The sequence below is a fragment of the Palaemon carinicauda genome, chromosome 31 (genome assembly GCF_036898095.1).
Source record: "Palaemon carinicauda isolate YSFRI2023 chromosome 31, ASM3689809v2, whole genome shotgun sequence".
Classification (NCBI taxonomy): domain Eukaryota; kingdom Metazoa; phylum Arthropoda; class Malacostraca; order Decapoda; family Palaemonidae; genus Palaemon; species Palaemon carinicauda.
In genome coordinates this window covers 67,264,091-67,285,308 of record NC_090755.1, presented here as the reverse complement: position 1 = coordinate 67,285,308, position 21,218 = coordinate 67,264,091, and the positions used below count along the sequence as shown (strand labels likewise).

The 21,218-nt window shown below is 42.6% G+C and overlaps 1 protein-coding gene across 1 annotated transcript in view; it reads left to right on the top strand.

Moving 5' to 3' along the window:
- The window catches only part of LOC137624506 (uncharacterized), a 24,317-nt gene extending 3,925 nt beyond the window's left edge, over nucleotides 1-20,392 (top strand). Inside the window, exons 3-11 of the mRNA XM_068355319.1 lie at nucleotides 300-434; nucleotides 1,195-1,352; nucleotides 1,643-1,761; nucleotides 2,758-2,928; nucleotides 11,408-11,596; nucleotides 12,200-12,322; nucleotides 14,070-14,169; nucleotides 19,431-19,627; nucleotides 19,901-20,392. Coding sequence (XP_068211420.1) covers nucleotides 300-434; nucleotides 1,195-1,352; nucleotides 1,643-1,761; nucleotides 2,758-2,928; nucleotides 11,408-11,596; nucleotides 12,200-12,322; nucleotides 14,070-14,169; nucleotides 19,431-19,627; nucleotides 19,901-19,957 — 1,249 coding nt within the window. The 3' untranslated portion in view covers nucleotides 19,958-20,392. The remainder of the gene's footprint in view (nucleotides 1-299; nucleotides 435-1,194; nucleotides 1,353-1,642; nucleotides 1,762-2,757; nucleotides 2,929-11,407; nucleotides 11,597-12,199; nucleotides 12,323-14,069; nucleotides 14,170-19,430; nucleotides 19,628-19,900) is intronic.
- The last annotated feature ends 826 nt before the right edge of the window (nucleotides 20,393-21,218 follow it).

The following is a 21,218-nucleotide window of genomic DNA, read 5'->3' as shown; positions in this document are numbered from 1 at the left end:
ATAATAATAATAATAATAATAATAATAATAATAATAATAATATGGTAGGATATCTACAGTAAGCTATGGTGTAGCCTACGTCAGAAACTCAGAATGCGCTTTTGAATACAAAACCACCGGAGTCGTCTTTATGTACCATATTTTGCACTTGAAATTACAACACCTCTGGATCTCTTATACACAAAATGGTATACACCAATAAGTGAAATCTTAATAATAAAACAGCTGATTTTAAATGCAATAAAACTTTAGTTAAGCTATAAAAAATGGCGCTAAACTTACCTTTATGCCTTCATCAGCCGTTTCACCACCGAGCTGGCCAAAGTAGCGCAACACGTAACGGCTGTTGACATCAGTCAGAGCTTCCTGGACCAGAACCAAAATAATAATAAGAAATTCACCAACATCACTTACATCTGCAAAGACGTCGTTCAGTAAGTCCCTTCTTCTTTTTCTTCTTTCTGACACACTGACATTTGCAGACCTGAAAAGAGCACTAGAAGTCCATTCGGCGTTGGTTCAAGTCTAGTCAGGATTCAACAAATAAATGAGAAATATGAGTCATCCTTGTATTGTTTTTCTCTTGAGCCACCCTTTGTTGCATGTATATATATATATATATATATATAATATATATATATATATAGTGTGTGTGTGTGTGTGTGTGTGTGTGTGTGTGAAAAGGTGCCACAATAATGTAAGACGTGTATGAAAATTAGGTGTATTTTTGTAGATATTACAAAGCACATTTAGAGCTTTCGTCCATCATCTGTGGACATGGTAACTCTCTCTCTCTCTCTCTCTCTCTCTCTCTCTCTCTCTCTCTCAAGTCATAACTACATAAAAATATTTGACCAAGTTCACAGATGATGGACAAAAGCTCTAAAAGTGCTTTGTAATATCTACAAAAATACACCTAATTTTCATACACGTCTTACATCATTGTGGCACCTTTTCAACTTAATAAGGAAGTAAGACATTGTACTTGTTTGCACTATATCTATCTATCTATCTATCTATCTATCTATCTATCTATCTATCTATATATATATATATATATATATATATATATATAATATGACACCATACTGCTCTGCACCCTAAAAATTCTAAAACATATTGTCTCACCTGCCTTCCCATATCATTATCTACCTGTTCAACTCCACACTACTCTACTGCAATTTACTTTCGCAGACTCGATTTCCCTCCTGGTTCCTTCCACTTCGTCTTCAGCAGTTGGATCTTGAAGTATCTGACGGACGAAGAAGTGTCCCAATTTATCTCCCGGGTTCTGTCATGGCTGGCCCCCGGAGGTCACTTTTTCTTTCGGGAGTCTTGCTTTCAATCAATCGGTGAGTCTTTTCTGAAAAAAGGGAAGAAAATAAAGGCTAATATAAAAAAGATAATGCAAATCAGTACCTGTAACTGATTTGATGAAAAAATCATAGACCAAGATTTTTGTTTATTAAAGTCAAAGCTTAGATGGAAATTAGCACAATAAAATCAATGACGGAACCTATGGACTTCGACTACAAATATAACACCTGTCCACTGTAGACAGTAGCCTATATTCTTTTCATGACAAAACATGACGAAATCTATTTCCATTTACTGTTAAGCTGAATACATTCCATCTCCACAGGCACAGTGAACCAGCCAGGGAACCCAACGATTTTCCGCTCGTTGTTATACTACAGCGAGTTGCTTCGTTCACAGAACTTTAGACTTTTGCGCGCCAAAAATGTCCAGTCATATTTGCAGGTAAATAACCAGAGATCTAACACTAATCATAATTAAATTCAGCAAGTCTCTCTCTCTCTCTCTCTCTCTCTCTCTCTCTCTCTCTCTCAGGACCAGTTTTATTGAGAGAAATATTTTCTATTGATCTGCTTATGTGTTCAGATTCTGATTTGATTCCTCCAAAATCTTTTTTTTTCCTTTCACCTTAAGAAAGTCCAAGTGTTATGCACCTGATGCGTGATTAGAAGCTTATTGCAATGCAATTAATAATTGCACACAGCATAAGCCCAAATAACCTTGGAATACTTTCAAGTAATAGTATCAATTGCACAAGAAAAAGTAGAGGAGTATATGAAGTTACATAAGGGTCTTACAGAGGCTTCTATCTTGAATTTCATTAAAAGGGGGCATTTTTCTTAGGATTTTGTAGTTGTTTTCTTTTACGTGTTGGTCAAGAATAGGTCTAAGCCTTATTGAAGGTAAGTTGACGACGACTAACAAATTTACATATAAAACTTACAGCCTTTTATTAAATTTCTGTCAGAAAAATAACGCACTTAAATTCTTAAGTATTCTCACAAATCTTTTACTTATAAATCATATATCTGCTAAAGTTTAAGATTCTAACAGCATTAACATTTTCTTAAGGATTTTAAGAGCTTCTTTGAACACCCAATGTTAATCCAGTTCATTCTATCAATAATTGAGATCAATATACTCAATAATACAAATAATATAATCTCTTTCTGTTACCTACCTTTGCATTTGAATCCCTATCATAACTATAGTCGCTTCAAAGATTCCGGGCTAAATAAGCCACAGCCCCTGATGACGTCATAGCCAATCACATAGTCCCCCAACGTTAGCAACGGTCGTAATACATCCCCTTACGAATTTCAAATGATACTAACTTGTAATCCTATTAAGGGGATGTATTGTGACCCCTGTTAACGCGGGAGACTATATGATTGGCTATGACATCATGGGGGTAGTTGATCCTTATAATGCTTCTCCCAGTTTCAGAGTGCCCCAAATCAGGTTTGTTTCTTAGCCCAGCGGAAGGACAATGACAAAGTGAACGACGTCCACGAGATGTTAAGAGATCGTTATTCCCCACAAAATATTGCAATTATGGAGAAGATCTTCGCGTCACCCTGGATATACACAGGAGGAGAGGACACAGCGAAGGTACTATTCTAAAAAAAGAGAATAAACGGATTTTGAAGCAAAGCGAAAAATCTATTTTTGGGTGAGATGGCCATGTCGTCCTGATGGAAGCTTCCTATAGACAGCTTTCTAAGGGATATTTGGCTACAGTGATACTCCCAGAGAATTGACCATAGGTCTCCAGAATTCTAACTCCTTGTGCGAGTATCCTCAAAATTTTTCTTAAGGATATCGCATAATATCAGGGGACGTATATCTTGATACGACACATGGCAATCTTCACCCCGAATAGAGTTTTCGCTCTGAGGGGGAAGAGTGGCGAAATTGAAGGGGAGCCGTTATCAAGGTTACCCTTCCTCCCCTATTACAGGGCCCAAAATGGCCGCTCATTCCTTGTAGGATTGAGCATGGTGCTACAGATAGAGTAGTTTCGGAGGGGATTATTACATAATCCTTTTCTTAGGAAAGGAGGGTGAGTCCTTCAGGACGACATGGCCATCTCACCCAAAAATAGATTTTTCGTTTTACTTCAAAATCCGTTTTTTGGGCTCAAGCCATGTCGTCCTGATGGAAGTTTACCAGGGAATTACTTGAAAGTACTATATCTGTGGGTTTGTATAAGTGCCTCAACCTTGAGTCAGCTTCTATGTGGTCATCCAGACCACTGAAATATATGGCGATACCGTTATACGTCATTACCACTAAGCATGGAACAAAGTTAGGGCTCCTGCCCCCTGCAGGGAAATGACATACTCGGCGATAGAAGCACAAGGTTTGTATTCATATAGGAACAAATATAAATATCATTCAGATCTTTTTGTTCATATGATTAAGTACCTTAAGTATGAACTTTACTTAGGAAAATAAGTAAAAGAGTCCGGCTAAGTTTATTTAGCTACATATAGGGCAAAATAAGACGCAAATACACTTTCACCATTTTATTAAATCGATAATCAAATGGAACAGGTGTATTAAAATTTGTAATATAATTATACATTCAACATATACAAATAAAAATATTTTCTACCTGAAAGGTAAGAAAATTTTGATGCATCTCAAAATCAGCTAAAGAATTATTAAGATAATTTTACTGTAAATGTTGGATAACTATCAACACTGTGTACAAGTGTACACATGGCACTAGTGTCATTGATATAATTCTGCACCTAAAAAAAAAACAGTCCTAATGTCACCAGGGTGACACTCAATAAATGGGTATTGCACTGGAAGGTGTCAACACCTTTTCACCCAAATTGAAAAGTCCCAATCAATTCACTGTTCATCGCACCACTAGACGACAGGTTTCACTACGCTACCTGCCGCCACCCCAAAATGTTTCAACGCATGCACTTGCTTCGCATAATGTTTATAAAAAACTCTGGAGGATTTTCAACCAGTGTCTGAGCAGAGACGCTCAAAGTCCATATACTGAAAAAAGTACAGTGAGGAAGCAATTTTTCTCGGATCATGACCTACGGGTGTACTATCAGGATCCGCTCTGCGAATGAAGTAGGTGAGCTTCACCCTCAGTTGTTTTAGGGATAAGTTTGATCCTAAGGTTTTGCCTTTGAAGAGCTGTCCTCCCTTGAAGTCTGAAGTTCTTTGGAGATAGACCTTTAGACACTCTACTGGACATATAGAGACATCTTCTTTCAAAGGGCAGATTCTCCAGGGACCCCACCTTTTGGTGGGTAGCTAGTTTTTGGCGAGAAAAGTAGGATCAGGAAAGAGATTCAGTTCTCCCACTTCTGTGAACTGAATATGGCCCTCGTCTCTTGATAGGGCTACTGTTTCACTAACTCTACCCCGTGAGGCTATAGCGAACAGGAATATCACTTTTTGTGTTAGATCCTTAAGAGAACAATCCTCATTATTCAAGGTTGAAGCATAGTGTAAGACTTTGTCCAGAGACCATGAAATGGACTTCGGAAGGGCTGCTGGTTTAAGTCTAGCGCATGCCTTCGGAATCTTATTGAAGATTTCGTTCGCCAGGTCCACCTGGAAGGCATATAGAAGAGGTCTAGTCAAAGCTGACTTAAACGTAGTTATCGTGGTGGCAGCCAAGCCTTGCTCATGAAGGTGGATGAAGAAGGACAGGCAGAAGTCTATTGAGATTTCTTTCGGCCTTTTTGCTTTAACAAAAGCAACCCATTTTTTCCAAAACGATTCGTATTGTCTTCTGGTTGACTTTGACTTGTATTCTTCTAGGAAGTCTATACTGCCTTTCGAGATCCCAAATTTTTTCTTGACTGCTAAGGCGAGAAAATCATGAGATGAAGGTTTTGGGTTCTCTGTGATGAAGCGAAGACAGTCGACTTCTGAACCAACTGGGATAGAGCTGGGTTCGGTAGAGGGACCAGCCGCAGTTTCAGTTCCATTATCAGAGGGAGCCAATTGCTCTTGGGACACTTGGAGGCCACTACTGCTGAAGTTCTTTTGAAGGATCGCAGCTTGTTGAGGACTTTCAGCAGGAGATTCGTTGGAGGGAACCGGTAGATCCAGATCCATCTGTTCCAATCGATGGACATGGCGTCCATCGCTTCTGCCAGAGGATCCTCGTATGGGGCTACATATCGAGGTAGTTTCTTGTTGTCGCTCGTCGTGAAGAGGTCGATCTGCAGTTCTGGGACTTTTCCAAGATGAAGGAGAATGAGTCTGCATCTAGGGACCATTCTGACTCTATCGGCTTTAGCCTGGATAGAGAGTCCGCCATCACATTGCGGAACCCTTGTAGGTGAACTGCCAATAAGTGCCATCTCTTCTTTTTCACTAAACGAAAGATGGCTAATATCACATGGTTGATGTGGGGCGATCTCGAGCCTTGTCGGTTCAGACATTTCACTATCACTTCGCTATCCAAGACCAGCCTGATATGGGCTGATCTGTGAGGGGATAGTTTCTTCAGCGTTAAGAGGACTGCCATGGCCTCCAGAATATAGATGTGAAAGGTCTTGAACAGGGATGACCAGGTCCCTTTGGCTTTCCTTTGATAGGAGTGACCTCCCCATCCTTCCATTAAGGCATCCGTATGGATGGTCACCGATGGGGGAGGTGGTTGTACGGGAACGATCCTCTTTAGGCTCTTGACCTTCGACCACGTCTTGAGAAGTGATTGTAGTAAGGTCAATACCGGTCTCTATAGATCTCTTCGAGCGTTTGATGCGTATCTTCTCCAGACTCCTGATGCATCTTTCAGCTGTGCTCTTAGCACTGGGTCTGTTACTGCTGCAAACTGGAGAGAGCCCAGTACTCTTTCCTGTTGGCGTCTTGAGATCCTGTCGGATTTCAGTAGTCTCTTGACAGAACCCGCGATCTCTCTCCTCTTCCTTGGTGGAATGGAGAGGCAGTGTGACCTCAAGTTCCAATGGATTCTCAGCCATTGAAACTTCTGTGCTGGAGAGAGGCGAGACTTCTTGAAGTTGATCTTGAATCCCAGATGTTCCAGGAACTGGATCACTTTCTTAGATGCTTGCAGAGAAGCAGTCTTGGATGCTGCCCACACCAGCCAGTTGTCCTGGTACGTTGCTACTTGAATGCCTTCTAGGCATAGTTGTTGTACGATTGCATCCACAAGTTTTATGAAGATCCTTGGGGCTATGTTTAGTCCGAGGGGCATGGCTCTGAAGACATACTTTGTCTTCTGTAGCTTGAATCCTAGGTAGGAGGAGTGGGGGCGGCTGACTGGAAGGTGCCAGTAAACATCTGCAAGGTCTATTGAGACTGTGTACGCCACTTTTGGTAACAGGATCCTGATGTGTTGAAGGATTAACATCCTAAACTTGTTGTTCTTAATGAATTCGTTGAGTGGTGACAAGTCCAGAATGACTCTGAGTTTATCTGAGTCCTTCTTGGGAACGCAAAACAGCCTTCCCTGGAGTTTGATGGACTTTGCTTTCCTTATAACCTTCTTGTTCAAAAGTTCTAAGGTATATTCTTCCAGTAAGGGGGTGGAGTGTTGGAAGAATTGAGGAAATGAAGATGGAGATCTGTTCCATTTCCATCCTAGTCCATTCTTGATTAGGCTGTGGGCCCAGGGATCGAAGGTCCAACGATCCCGAAAGTGTTGGAGTCTCCCTCCTACCTGTAGCATCTCATTGCTGAGGTGGTCCGGAGGGTTTGCCACCCTGACCGAGTCCTCCCCTGCCTTGTGAGGGGTGTCTTGAGGAGCCCCGTCGAGATCCTCTTCCTTTCGGGCGAAAGGTAGTAGTGTGCCTCTCAAACACTGTGTTGAAAGCTGGTGACTGGGCAACCAGCTGTTGAGGCACCACTTGGAAGGTGGTCTGTGGCTGAGTGACCACTTGGGGCATCGCGGTCATGGTGACCGTGCGATGTTGCTGAGTAGGCCAAGAAGGTAGTCTTGGCTTCTTTGTCTTCCATTTGGGTTGGGGACCAGCGTCTGGGGAAGACTTCCTCTTTGAGGAGATGCCCCACTTTTGGAGAAGGTTCCTATTGTCCGTGGTAGCTTTCTCAACTACCACTTGGACCACTTCTTTTGGGAAGAGGTCCTTACCCCAGATGCTGGGAGAAATCAGCTTCCTGGTTTTGTGTTTCACCGTTGCAGCAGCAAACACGAACTCCCTACAGGCTCTCCTGGCCTTCAAGAAGGCGTACAGGTCCTTTACGAGGGTGGCCATGTGTATCTTGGCCAGGACCGTGAGTATATCTGGGGTGCTGTTGTGGCCTGCACACCTCTGTGCAGTTCTGGAGGGAAAGAGAAGCGGCTAGCCTCTCTTTTGTCTCTTGTTCCCTTTGCAAGAGAAAGTCTGATAGCTTCGTAGGTTCTCGCTGAACTGCTGTCCCGCGATATCTGCTTCAAGCTTGCCTACTGAGAAGGTTAGGTGGACCTCCTTTCATTCCTTCTCATCCGTGGGCAAGGCCAGAGACAGAGGCCTACACTCCTCTAGTGTAGGGCATGGTTTGCCTGCCTCAACCGCCTTGAGAACACTCTGAAAAGCCTTCGACATGAAGGGGAAGGCTCTCGAAGAAGGAGCAAAAAAGGTAGGGTGTTTCTTGCTCATTGCAGAGACTCGCGAGTTAGTATAACCTGCCTTCTTCAGGCTACTCGTCAAGAGAGCCTGTGCCTTGTTGTGGTTGAATACCATAACCTCCTTTGGTTCCGTCTCCTCTTTCGACACTGGTTCACGGATGAAGCACTCCGGGTATGCATTGAAGTTCGTCCAGAACTCAATGTCGTCCAAGTGGACGGCTCCCAACTTCTCTGAAATGTAGAGTTTGCCATTGGTGATAGGCATAAACTCCGCATACCTCCAGGGATTGGTCTCGGAGCAGGGTGGCAGGTCTTATACTCTGGGTCACTTGGAAGACCCTCGGGAGGTGACGGTCCGAGTCGCATCGCGAAACTCTCTCGTCATCTTTTCTTGCCTTTCTACGTTCTCCTTACGTAGATTCTCCATTAGGGCGGTAATGTGGGCTAAAACTGCCTGACCCATTGCGTTTAATGGAGGGGTAGGAGCCGAAGACGTAGACGGTGTCGGCTCTGCTGCCGGCACAGGCAGAAGGGACTCCTTGGCTTCTGTCGAGTCGTTGTCTTCATCTCCTCCGGGTGGTAGAGTAGACTCTTCTTCAGGATCGTCTTGAAGATGACCCTTCTCCGTGTCCGCGGACACTTCAGACATCCTTTCTTCTTAGTGGATGTCCATGCCTTGCATAGCTTCAGTGACGTCAGCCTCGACTGTGATCTGGACGCAGGGAGATCCGGGTCGTGCCTGAGGTACGACGGCATCACCTGTTGCCTTCAGGAACAGCAAGCTTCGCATCCTATCGTTGGGGAGGTACGGTCCAGGAGAGTTCTTTTGGAACCCTCGTACCCATTTCCGACTTGGGGTCGTCAAAACCTTCGGTCACCAAGGCCGAGCAGACTTTGCAGTCCTTGGGGTCCCAATACCTCAAGGTTTCAGTTGTCACAACGCAGGCGGTATGAGCCCTGCACATAGTGTGACCACAAAAGTTCCTACTTCTGTAATTACAGAAGATCACCTCACACTTCACTTTCTGCTCCTCCTGTAAAGAAAGAAAATTGAAATGAGTATGCGGTAATTTATCACACTTGATAAATAAAAAATGTCATGCATTAACTTTTTGGTATCTTAACCATTATAGCTTAGGATAGTAAGCTAGAAGGAAATAGGAAAGACACATACTTGTGCCTCCTGTCCAGCCAATTGCTGTGACCTCCCCCAATATTAATATCAGAATTTCCTTATTAAAGGAAAATCAAAGGTGAAGGGTTCTAACTTCTAGAGTTAGAATTAGTGTATACTAGCACTGACCCTTTCATAAAAGTATTAATATTGTGGGGTAAATTATGATCTGATGACTTTCATCAGTGTATTGCAGGAATAATTCACTTCAATATAAGATTGGTCTCAACAATAGACTGTGAAAGGATACACAGGGTATGTTGGAAAATATAAACTACTGTATAATAGATACTATAGTTTTCTGCCTGCAGTATGTACTATACTGCAGAAATACTGGCTACTGTATAAGTATATACTGTAGTTCAGTCGGCATATTACCGGCTAGGCTAGTACCTGGTGGCACAGCATGCCGGCTAGGTTAGTACCTGGCGGCACTAGCCGACAGAGAGAGAGAAAGCATGGAGAGAAGGACTACCTTATTGATATAGTTTAGTACAATAAATAAGGGTGTAGGTACTATTATCCCTACTGCCTTCCTCCAGAATGAGGGTTCAAATGGAAGGGGGGAATGAATCATACTAGCTTCCACCCAGCCACAAGATCTGCTGCCGATTGTTGTCGGTTTCATGGATGTGGATGGCAGTCCAAGGGAGGACTGAAGAACACTCAAAGACAAAGGGTCTCCCACCGGCAGCCGTCATGGCCGGCAAAACCTTTCCCAGAGCCTTGCATCCGTATGGGGAAAGTCAGAGTGGCTATCAAGCCGCCTATGTAGGAGCCCGGCCGGCGCCACAGTCTATCCGGCAAGCGGGGGTTATTGTAGGACACTGGCCTAAGACATGCGATGGCTAGGCTATCGCTAAAGGACAGGGAGGGGCAGGGAAAGGGTCTTGTGTGCTATGTCGGGAGAAGGCGGCAGGATTGCCGGCCATTTCCAGACACAAAAGAAACATCGTTTCAGTATCGGCGCCATCCTGGGCGGCAGAAGCATATCGATTCTTTATCCCAGGACCTTGCCGAAACAAGACTTGTCTTCTAGACCGCAAGGGTGAAGGTGGCGGCATCGTACTACCACTTCGGATGCGGGCTAGGGAAGTTAGGCTTCCTATGTCTACAACTGTAAGCTGGCAGGGGAGTGATGACTCTCCCGGCAGCCGAGTTGTCGGCATAAAGACTGAATACTCTGAGTTACTATCGTAAAACCAAGCCGGGATACACGCCGGCAAGGAGGAAGACAGAAAAACACTAGCCTAGTCAAGCCGGAGTATACTACTCTATGGCAAGACCAAGATAGGGTTGTCGCCTAATGGCGGCACTCAGAGGGAAGGAAGGGTTTACCCTTAAATCTCTGAAAAAGACGAGTATCGAATTATGTAATTAATTCTAGGAGATATAATATCTCCTTTTGAATTGATAAAACGATACAAATGGGTAAACGGGGATAATGTATGAAAGTATACTAAAGCGCATAGGCTAGGTTAGCCTAGCGCAGGGCGAGATCTCGGCTACGCTATATCACCAAGACTCTAACGTATACGATCGATGCATTTAAGGAAGAGGAAAAATACGTGCATGATCTTATCTTCACTAGTATAATTTTGCCTAAATAGCTATAATTCATTAAAGCTAAATACCGGGAATGTCATTCTGCTGACTAAATAAGGCATGTATGATGAATGACAGAGTCCAAAATGGCGCCTCCAGTTACTGGCTATGCTCCAATAAACACATTAAAATTATGCTAATTTCACTGTGAGAAGGGAGCTAAAAGTTATACAGAGGAAAGATTAAATACTCAACTTTCCAGAGGCAGAAGATGCTGGAGAATGCATGTTAAATTCCTTAAAATAGCGGTCTAGAACACTAGAGCAAGCAGGGAGACACACCGTGAGAAAGCGCTCCTGAATAAGGAATGAGCGGCTATTTTGGGCCCTATAATAGTAGGGGAGGAAGGGTAACCTTGATAACGGCTCCCCATCAATTTCACCACTCTACCCCTTCAGAGCGAATATTCTATTCGGGGTGAAGATTGCCATGTGTCGTATCAAGATATACGTCCCCTGATATTATGTGATATCCTTAAGAAAAATTTTAAGGATACTCGCGCCAGGAGTTAGAATTCTGGAGACCTATGGTCAATTCTCTAGGAGTATCACTGTAGCCAATTATCCCTTAGAAAGCTGTCTATAGGAAGCTTCCATTAGGACGACATGGCTTGAGCCCAAAATTTGCTTTATTGCTAGGCCTACTTTACGTTCAAAGCTGAAAAATAGCCTTTGATGGATGCAAATAAAACTTCAACAGCAATTTTCATTCTAATATTTTTTTCTTTTTTACAGGAACTGTTTGGAAATTTGCAATTACGTCCTGCTCAGCGAGTTCTTGATGTGGGATGTGGAACTGGGAACTCCGCGTTCTTCATATCGAGGTCTTACAGGGCTCACGTTCACGGGGTCGACATCTCAGTTGCTGCTATCAACCTGGCCATCGAGAGACAGATGGCGCTGGATAAGGACCTCAGGAAAATGGTTAGATGGTTACCTGTTTATTTTTATTGTGGAATGATCTTCCTAATCAGGTAGTTGAATCGATGGAATTTCAAAAGTTCAAACATGCAGTGAATGTTTTATAGTTTATTTTTGAAAAATCTATTTCAGTGTTGTTACTCTTAAAATGTTATATCAATTGTTCATTACTTCTTTTGTCGTTTATTTATTTCCGTATTTCATTTCCTTGCTCGGCTATTTTTCTTTATTGGTGTCCTTTGACTTATAGCATCCTGTTTTTCCAACTAGGGTTGTAGCTTAGCCAGTAATGATAATAACAAAGTCTATAGAATATTATTCTATAGACCTTGAATAATAATATGTTATGTATAGGTCAGCCGTTACAAGATGAACAACTGTGTGAATGTTGTTTTTCAATGTAAATTTAAGTACTAACATACAAAATTGAGTAGAATTAGTATTTACTGAAACTAAGTCCAATGATAATTCCCATTTAAGAAGTAAATCTATTTGAGCTCATATTGATGCATGAAACTTATACCTAGGTTCCTAGTTTGTGTATGAAAAACTGGTATGTTGCCTAATACCAATAAATTTGGATTTACTGTTATTTCTTGTTTTCAGGTTAATTTTGAAATTGGGGACATTTTGGAAATGAATTACGAGGAAGGATTCTTCGATATCATCTACAGCAGGGAATGCTTCGTATACATAGCAAACAAACCGCTTCTCTTCAGTAAACTCTACGTAAGTGCAAAACCAAGACAGTTAGAATTACAATCATTAACTTGCAACAACAATAAATGCGACCATTTTTAGACCACAGCAGGAAGAAAGGTCTCAGATATGTCAATTCATGTCTGGGGTTTGGCCAGTTTTCCTCACCGCGCTGGACAGTCCGCATTAGTGATGAAGGGTATTTTCGTCTGATCGTTCACAGCAAACCAACCTAGTATGGGTGGCCCTGACTAGTACAACTTTGTTGATCATGGTGGTACGAAAAACCCTTTCACTACGTTAAGGTACCCTCACTCAGATAGGGTTGCAATTTACATCATATGAACATTTCTTGTAAAACTATTTTTCTTAACTGCCTCCAAACCTGAGGGACACAAATCCTCCCTAATCATGTTGTGTATCTATCTTCATCGAATTGAAGAAACAAATAATTGTTATTGTCCTTCTAAACTTACAAGCATCTTACTAACACTTGGTTGCACATACTTGGTGTCGTGACTTGGGCAAGCTCCATTATGGCCACCGCTCTCACGGTGACTACGGCTCCATACGGCTGTTGTCATGGGCTATAATTCAAGTGACTTTCATGCAAAACCATCTCCACCTCTTTCTTCTGTAAGACAAATCAGTGAGATTAGCATTCTATATGCTCTGTAAGGATGGTCCGGTTCGGTATAGTTTGCTTTGCCTATAGCAAGACACTAGATCTTGCGTTGGTAGTCCGTAACATCAGACGGTTTTGGGTTCCTCTCCTGTCCAACTAACTGCTCTATAACTTTGCATTGCCTTTGTTGTTATTATTATTATTATTATTATTATTATTATTATTATTATTATTATTATTATTATTATTATTATTATTATTATTATTATTATTATTATTACTTGCTAAGCTACAACCTTAGCTGGAAAAGAAGGATGTTTAAGCCCCAGGGATCCAACAGGGAAAATAGCCCAAATAGGAAAGCAAATAAGAACACAGATAGTGTACCATCAAGCAGATGAACTTAAACCAAAGATAGTGGGAGACCATGGAATAGAGGCTATGGCACTACCCAATACTAGATAGAAATGATTTGATTTTGGAGTGTCCTTCTCCTGGAGGAGCTGCTTCCCATACCTTAAGAGTCTCCTCTACCCTTACCTAGTGGAAAGTAGCCACTTAACTGTTACAGTACAGTAGTTAGCCCTTCGAGTCAGGAGGAAAATAATTAGCCTTTGACGAAATAGTCCTTTAAAAGGTGTTGGCATTACACCCAAACAAACTAAGCTTGCAAGTTAATCTCTGTGCACAATGGTCACGTAATGGTAGTTGAAATGCACGGCTGGTGTCATTCGGAAAGGACCAAACTGTTCTATTGAAATAAACTGACGATAGTGGAAGGGTCAACAATGAACCCTGGGGAACATCTAATAGTACATTAAGCACTCGATATTCTTTTATGTATAATATCAATTGAGTAAATTGGCCAGGTTTTTTTTCTTATAAGCTTATAGCGACTTAGAAAGAATAATTGAAAATTTCTTTATATCCATTTATCATTCCATACGGGTCAGAGTTTCTTTTTTAACAAGTTCAAACCTTGTACTGAGTCTATTTCTATAATTTAGCTATTATAAATGGGTAAACTATTAGCTATTCATCTTAGTTGTTTTTATTAATCTCTAGTAAATATACTTTATTTCTCAATATCGTTTTAGTCTACTATCTAGTGTTTATTAAATAATGTTATTTACTGACCGATCCGAATTCCAGCGTTGGCTGAGACCTGGCGGAACTGTCTTCTTCACTGACTTCTTAAAAGGAACTTCTCCTCCTCCATCATCTTTCTTGGATTATCTCGAAACCATTAAGCGTAAGTTCAAGGGATAGACAGGTAACAGGTAGGAATAATTCGTAGTTCGTGAATGCTAATAATTTCAGTGGAGAACAGGCTTTCTAATAATGGCATCTGTAAAGTAAAACAATCAATAGGTTTCCATGGAAACAATTGTTCATTTAATAAAGATCTGAATATCGTACAGTTAAGTTGGAAGCTTCCAAACAATCAACTTGTAAGTATTTATCAACTGTAGCTCAACTGTACAGTAAGAAAGACAATGTTAGGCTACTTTGAAATTAATTACAAGATTCACAAAATGCTCACAGTTTACGAAATTGACAACAATTAAAAAATAAATCGTATGGTGCCGTAGACCTTAGCTTTATAAGTCTCTATGAAGTGAGAGACAGATGACGAAACTTGGCACCGAAATTTGAAGGATCTCCAGGTCCTAGTTTCGGATATATAGGATGATAAACAAGGACACAGGTTCTGGTGGTATTCGATCTTCCAAGGTTTCCTTGTTATTTGATTTATCGGCAACGTAGAAATAATGGGAGAAACAACTGGTGTCTAAGAAATGTCTTCACAAGAGCAATGTCCACTAGGAGATAAACGAATCTTGTCTGTTCCAGTGCAGCAACATACTTTCTTTTATATGCTTGTGAGGATAACAAGACGAGCAGAGAGAGACTGATAATTTATTGAACATGCAACGGTCACCATATTGCAGAGTGCAGACGGATAAGTAGCCCGGGCGGGACACCTTTCCAACCGCCACAATCATTTGTGTTTTGATTCAAACATAAATATAAAATATCAAGGCGGCAGCCTAATGAAATATACAATATTATACATGGATATAAAGTCTCAAAGAGCGCAACATTGTTGTACAAGAATCCATTGCGTGGAGTAAAGAATAAAGTTACAATATACAAAAAAGAGTTCAGGGGGAGGAAACATGGCGGGTAAGACGATATCCGTACAAGTACTCCCACCCCCCAGACAGCGGGCATCGTAGATGGTTGATGCGATTAATCATTGTATCGTGGAGGGCAATGTAATTCCCCTCTGTTGCTTGAGGTCAGGGAAAGGTTGCTCTTGTTTTGAGGAATCGTTTTCCCCCGGCAGAGGTCCCACGACGTCCACGTGGATGTGTCCGAATCGTCTCTTGGGTTGGGGAAAATCTCCGACTCCTGACTCGGTATGGCGGTTGACCTTACTCTTCTGGCAGTTAATGCAGGTTCTCGCCCACTCGCAGGCGTCTTTCTTGATTCCTGGCCAGATTAATTTTTCGGATAACAGGCGGGCTGTAGTGCAACCCAAGGGGTGTGATAATCCGTGGATAAAGTCGAAGATCTTCCTTCTGCAGGAGGTGGGAATCCTTGGGCACAGGCGGCCCATGCTGGTGTCGCAGAGGATGGTTTCCCTGCCCGGTCTGAGGGAAATGTCCTTCATTCGTAGCGTTGATGCTGTCATACGATAGTCTTGGGCCTCTGGGTCGTTCGGCTGTTCTACGGCGAGGTTTACATAGTCGATCCCCAGGTGGACTGTATTGATCTCGATCCTGGAGAGGGCATCGGCAACGGGGTTCTTCTTACCCGGTACGTAGCTGATAGTGCAGCCGGATTCTGCAATAGCTGCCAAGTGTCGTTGTTGGCGAGAGGACCATGCATCTGAAGACTTTGTGAAAGCATGGATCATTGGCTGGTGGTCCATTATGATGATGAAGGGTATTCCTTCAAGTATGTATCTGAAGTTGCGGACGGCGAGGTAGACGGCAAGGAGCTCCCTATCAAACACGCTGTCCCTGGTTTCTACGGGTTTGAGTTTCTTGCTGAAGAAGCCCAAGGGCTGCGGGTAACCGTTGACGATCTGTCCGAGGACAGCACCGCAGGTGACGTTACTGGCGTCGGTTGTCAATTTCAGGGGGTCACTGTCGTCATGGTACCCCAAGGTGGTGGCTTCGGCGAGAGCTGCCTTCGTCCTGTCGAAGGCGCGTTGCTGCAGGGGACCCCAAACGACCTTCTTGGCTCTTCCCTTCAGGACGTCGTTGAGGGAAATCAGGATGTGGGCGATGTTGGGGAAGAAGCAACAGTAGTAGTTTACCATCCCCAAAAACTCCTGAAGGTGCCGGATGGTCGTTGGGGTTAGGAAGGTTTTCATGGCGTCCACCTTGGTTGACGTGGGCTTCACGCCCGCTGCGGATATTTGATGTCCGAGGAAGTCCACCCTCTCGGCGCTGAATGCGCACTTGTCGAAACACATGATCAAACCGTTCTCCTGAAGGCGTTTCAGCACAGCGCGTACGTGTTTCCAGTGTTCCTCTTTCGTCCTGGAGTAGATTAAGATTTCGTCCACGTAGCAGACGCAGAATGGCAGGTCCCTGAGGATGCTATCCATCAGTCGTTGAAAGGTGGCCCCTGCGTTGCGTAGGCCGAAGGGTGAGTATGAGAGGGTGTAGGAGCTGAACAGCGTTATGATGGCGGTCTTAGGCACGTCCTCTGGGAACACAGGAACCTGAAAGTATGATTTGAGCAGGTCCATCTTAATAAAAATCTTTGCCCCATGAAATGCGCTGGTGAGGTCTTGCATATTCGGCAGGGGGTAGTGGTCTGGCATTGTGATGAGGTCAAGGCGCCGATAGTCACCGCAGGTCCTCCATGTTCCGTCCGGTTTCTTTACCATGTGGAGCGGAGATGCCCAAGGACTGGACGCCTTCTTGCATATGCCCATCCGTTCCATTTCTTCGAAGGACCGTTTGGCATATTTTAGCTTCTGCAGCGGGATGCGGCAGAACTTGGTGTGCGTGGGATGTCCCGTTGTGTTTATGTGGTGGTAGACCCCGTGCTGGGAGGGGATCCCGGCAACTGTTGAAATTCTGGCTTGAAAACGTCGGGAACTCCTGAAGAAGGGCGGCGTAGGGCTGCGCTACGATGGCGGAGATTAGTGTGATACCTGGACCAGCTCGTAGTGGGAGGGTTCGGCATGTCCCAGTGTTGTTGAGGCGTTTCCCAGAGACGTCGACGAGGAGGCCATGGTGAGCTAGGAAGTCAGCGCCGAGGAGAGGGTGTCTGACGTCAGCGATGGCAAAGGGCCAAGAGTAAAATCAACCCATGATTGATATTTTAAGCACCCTGGTCCCATAACACTGTATGGGAGATCCGTTGGTGGCGATGAGGGAGGGAGCGTCACTGCTAGGCGCCTGGTTTAGGTCCGCCTGTGAGAGAGGGAATGTTGATTCCATACAGCCGGTATCGACCATAAGCCTATGGTTGGATATGGCATCGAGGATGTAGAATCCAATCTTGCCGTGATCTTCTACTGTGACTACGGTTGATTAAGCGGTGATTAGTGTCAAAATTTTTTCGGGAACTTGCAGGGGGCCCTGCACTTCATTGCATTGCCCCTAAACTGCTGGTGGTAGAAACACCAAGTCGGGTTCGGTCTATGGTTCTGCTGCATTGGCTGCGGAGGTTTCTTCTTCATCAGGGCGAGGATTTCGTCGTCATCAGCAGGGGGCGCCGCCGAGGAGTCGAGGGATGAGCAACTGAAGGAGGATGATGCGCCAAGGCAGGAGGCCTTGGAGGCTTCGTATAATTTCTGTGCCCTTGACAGGAGGTCGTTTATCGGCAGGTTGTCGGTGTCGGTGAGCTGGGCTCTCATGTCCTGTGGGAGGCATCGAAGGAATATTTCGCGAGATAGGCTTATCTCTCATCGTCGTCCATTGGCATCGGTTTCTGGCAGCATGAGAAGTCCAACCAGTTCATCGGGAGAGGTGTTGCCCATAGGTCTATTGCTGAGATCAAGTACCCTCTGTGCCCTTGCCGAGATGGAAAGCGAGTATTTGTTGATTAGTTTGGTTCGTAGGTCGTCGTAGGATACCTGACCGGAGTGGGCGGTGAGCCATGGGGAGATCTTGTCAAGTACCTCCTCAGGGATGGAGGTCAGGATGATGTCAGCTTTGGCGCAGGGGTCGTTTAGCTTGTCCACCCTGAAGAGTACGTCTACCCTCATAAACCAGGAGGTGGTGTTGTGTTGTGAGAATGGTGGCAGCTTGACTATGGGTGCAGCTGAGTGGTTGTTTGGCACGATGGGCTGGGCGGCATCGTCGTGGTCAGTTGATGCATTGGGCCAAGGATTTGAGCTGCTTATGTCAGATATACTCATCATTGCTGCCTCACAAAACTAAGTGGGATAAAGCCAAAAGACGTCGTTAAACGTTGATGGCAAAAGGAGATATTCAAAGGAAAGGCAGCCGTAATTAGTCCGTTAATGGCAAGACAAAACTGCTATGTGTTTCCAACATCTCCCGGGTCACCAGTTGTGAGGACAACAAGACGAGCAGAGAGAGACTGACAATTTATTGAACATGCAACGGTCACTACATTACAGAGTGCATACGGATAAGTAGCCCGGGCGGGACACCTTTCCAACCGTCTCAATCATTTGTGTTTTGTTTCAAATATAAATATGAAATATCAAGGCGGTAGCCTAATGAAATATACAATATTATACATGGATATAAAGCTCTCAAAGAGTGTAACATTGTTGTACAAGAATCCACTATGTGGAATAAAGAATAAAGTTACAATATACAGAAAAGAGTTCAGGGGGAGGAAACACGGCGGGTAAGACGATGTCCTTACATGCTCCACAAGTTTTTCTGTAAGACTCGCGAAAGTTCCTGAGGGATTTTACGCAATACGCACGTCAAGCGGCTGGCATCATAGAATAAGTTATGGGAAATATCCAGAAACTCCTATTCTAGAATACAACATCGAGTTACAAATCATTACAATATTTTTATCTTTACATTAACATTTAATATGTAAAAATCAGCCTTTTTCGCAGGTCTTATAACATAGAAGAGGTACATTTAATCTTCCATATAACAAAAAATGTCTAAAGTAATGTAATGGAATAATCTAATCAGAAAATATGGCTTTGAAAGCATTGAAAACATTAACCAAAGTATTTCAGCCCTAATATAATCCTTTTCTAGTACTGTGTATGAGGCCCTCTCATGAGAACTATAGCACAATCACTTAGGCTAACATTATGATCTGAGATTACAATCGCCTACGATAATATCATACTCTGAGAACTATGCTAATTTAGGCTGACAATATGCTTTTCGACTATAATACTTCAGCTAGCATTATGCCCGAGACTATAATTACTTAGGCTATCGTTATGCTTTGAGACAACAATAATTTAGGATAAATTTGTGCTCTGGGATTACTATCACTTAGACCACCTAGACTTACATTACGCTCTACTTTAATTCACAGCCTGCTTTCCAATGACTTTCGACTCTTACAAGCAAGCACTAGAGTCAGAAGGTTTCCAGAACGTGATAACGATTGACTCTGGCGAGGAGTGGATGAAAATCCTACGAAATGATCTGAAAATCTTCGAGTCCACGAGGGAAAAGTTTGGATCAGATGTAGCCTTCCATGATCAGATGTGTGATATCACGGCGAAAAAGGTAAGATAATAGTTTCCATTTCTACATACTTCTTATTTTGCCAATCAATTCAAAGCTGCAATGAGGGTTTTGTTGAAATAATCGTTATAATTATGCAATCTAAATAAAAAGAATGTTGGTTGTGACAAACAAGGTCTATATGAATATTCTATAGACCTTGGTGACAAATGCTTGATATAACATTCGAGGGCGTCTTGAATTAAAGGGCCATACCTATCCTTGGGGTAGAATACAAGGTGTTTCATATAGGACCACGTAACTTTCTTATTCCAGCTTGAATGGATCAGAGAGAAACAGCTAACCCTGGGTATATTTCGAGCAACCAAATGACCTCCGGTAGGACTCGAAGCTAATTCACAGCGCCATCTACGAGACAATCTGTCTTACCATGAAAGCGCCGTGACAACCATCAGCTTCCACCCTGCCAGGGAATATCTCCAAGCAAGATGTTCAAGAATTAAGAATATCATCCATGAAAATGTGGAAGCAGAAGAAACTTCCAATCGTGCTTCTCCTGAGACTTCTGTTACTAAGAGTTCTCAGGCTGATCATGAAATTGAACCTCTACTTGGGACACGAGAGAGAAAAGATTCACGGAGGGAAAATGTTCGTCTGAGAAAGGGGGCCGAAACAGTCAAGTACAATCGCATTGACAAGACGGTGTCATTCATATTATAAAGTTATACATGAGTTACTAATGGTAAGCGATATATAACCTGGACTATTATACAGTACCAATTAATAAAGCATATACCATATATACTCGTATATATATATATATATATATATATATATATATATATATATATATATATATATATATATATATATATATATATATATATATATATATATATATATATATATTATTCCAGTGACTTAGGCTTAACCACGACGACAATAGTTTTATCCTCATCTGACCGCAACAGATTCACTTTTCTATTCTATATGAGCATAGAGAGAAGGACCCATGTTTAATAATTTCAATTTTGTATGTGATAATATTAGACATTCTTTTTCTGTGGATATTGAGCTGTCTCGTCGTTGGATATAGCAATCATTGCTTATGGGAAAGACGTGCGTTTTGGCTTCGTTGCTTTCTTTATGTAAATTACTAGTAGGCCTATTTTAGTAGGCTTTTCCATTTCCGACCCAGTTTCTCATTTCCTTTAACAACAACAGCAATAATAATAATTATCATTAATATAACTTGAATAACACACCATGCCGTTTCAAACATATTAAAAATCCACAGTTGTAGGCTATACGTCGTATATTTAAAGAATACAGGAGCTTTCGGACTTTTTACAAAGTGCCTCTTCAGCTGTGGATTTTTAATTCCCATTATTATTATTATTATAATTATTATTATTATTATTATTGTGGTAGGAGACCATCTTTTAGGCAGGTTGAGTTAAAAGTAATGGCTGCATCGGCAGAGTTTATTTTCTTATCCAATTTTTCTATTTTCCGGATAATTCTCTTCTCTAGAGCGCTGCAATCAGCCAGCTGACTTGAAAAATTCATCAGTCAGGTGAATGACAAAATCAGGAAGACTTTTCAAGTATATTCTCACAAAATACAAGTAAAA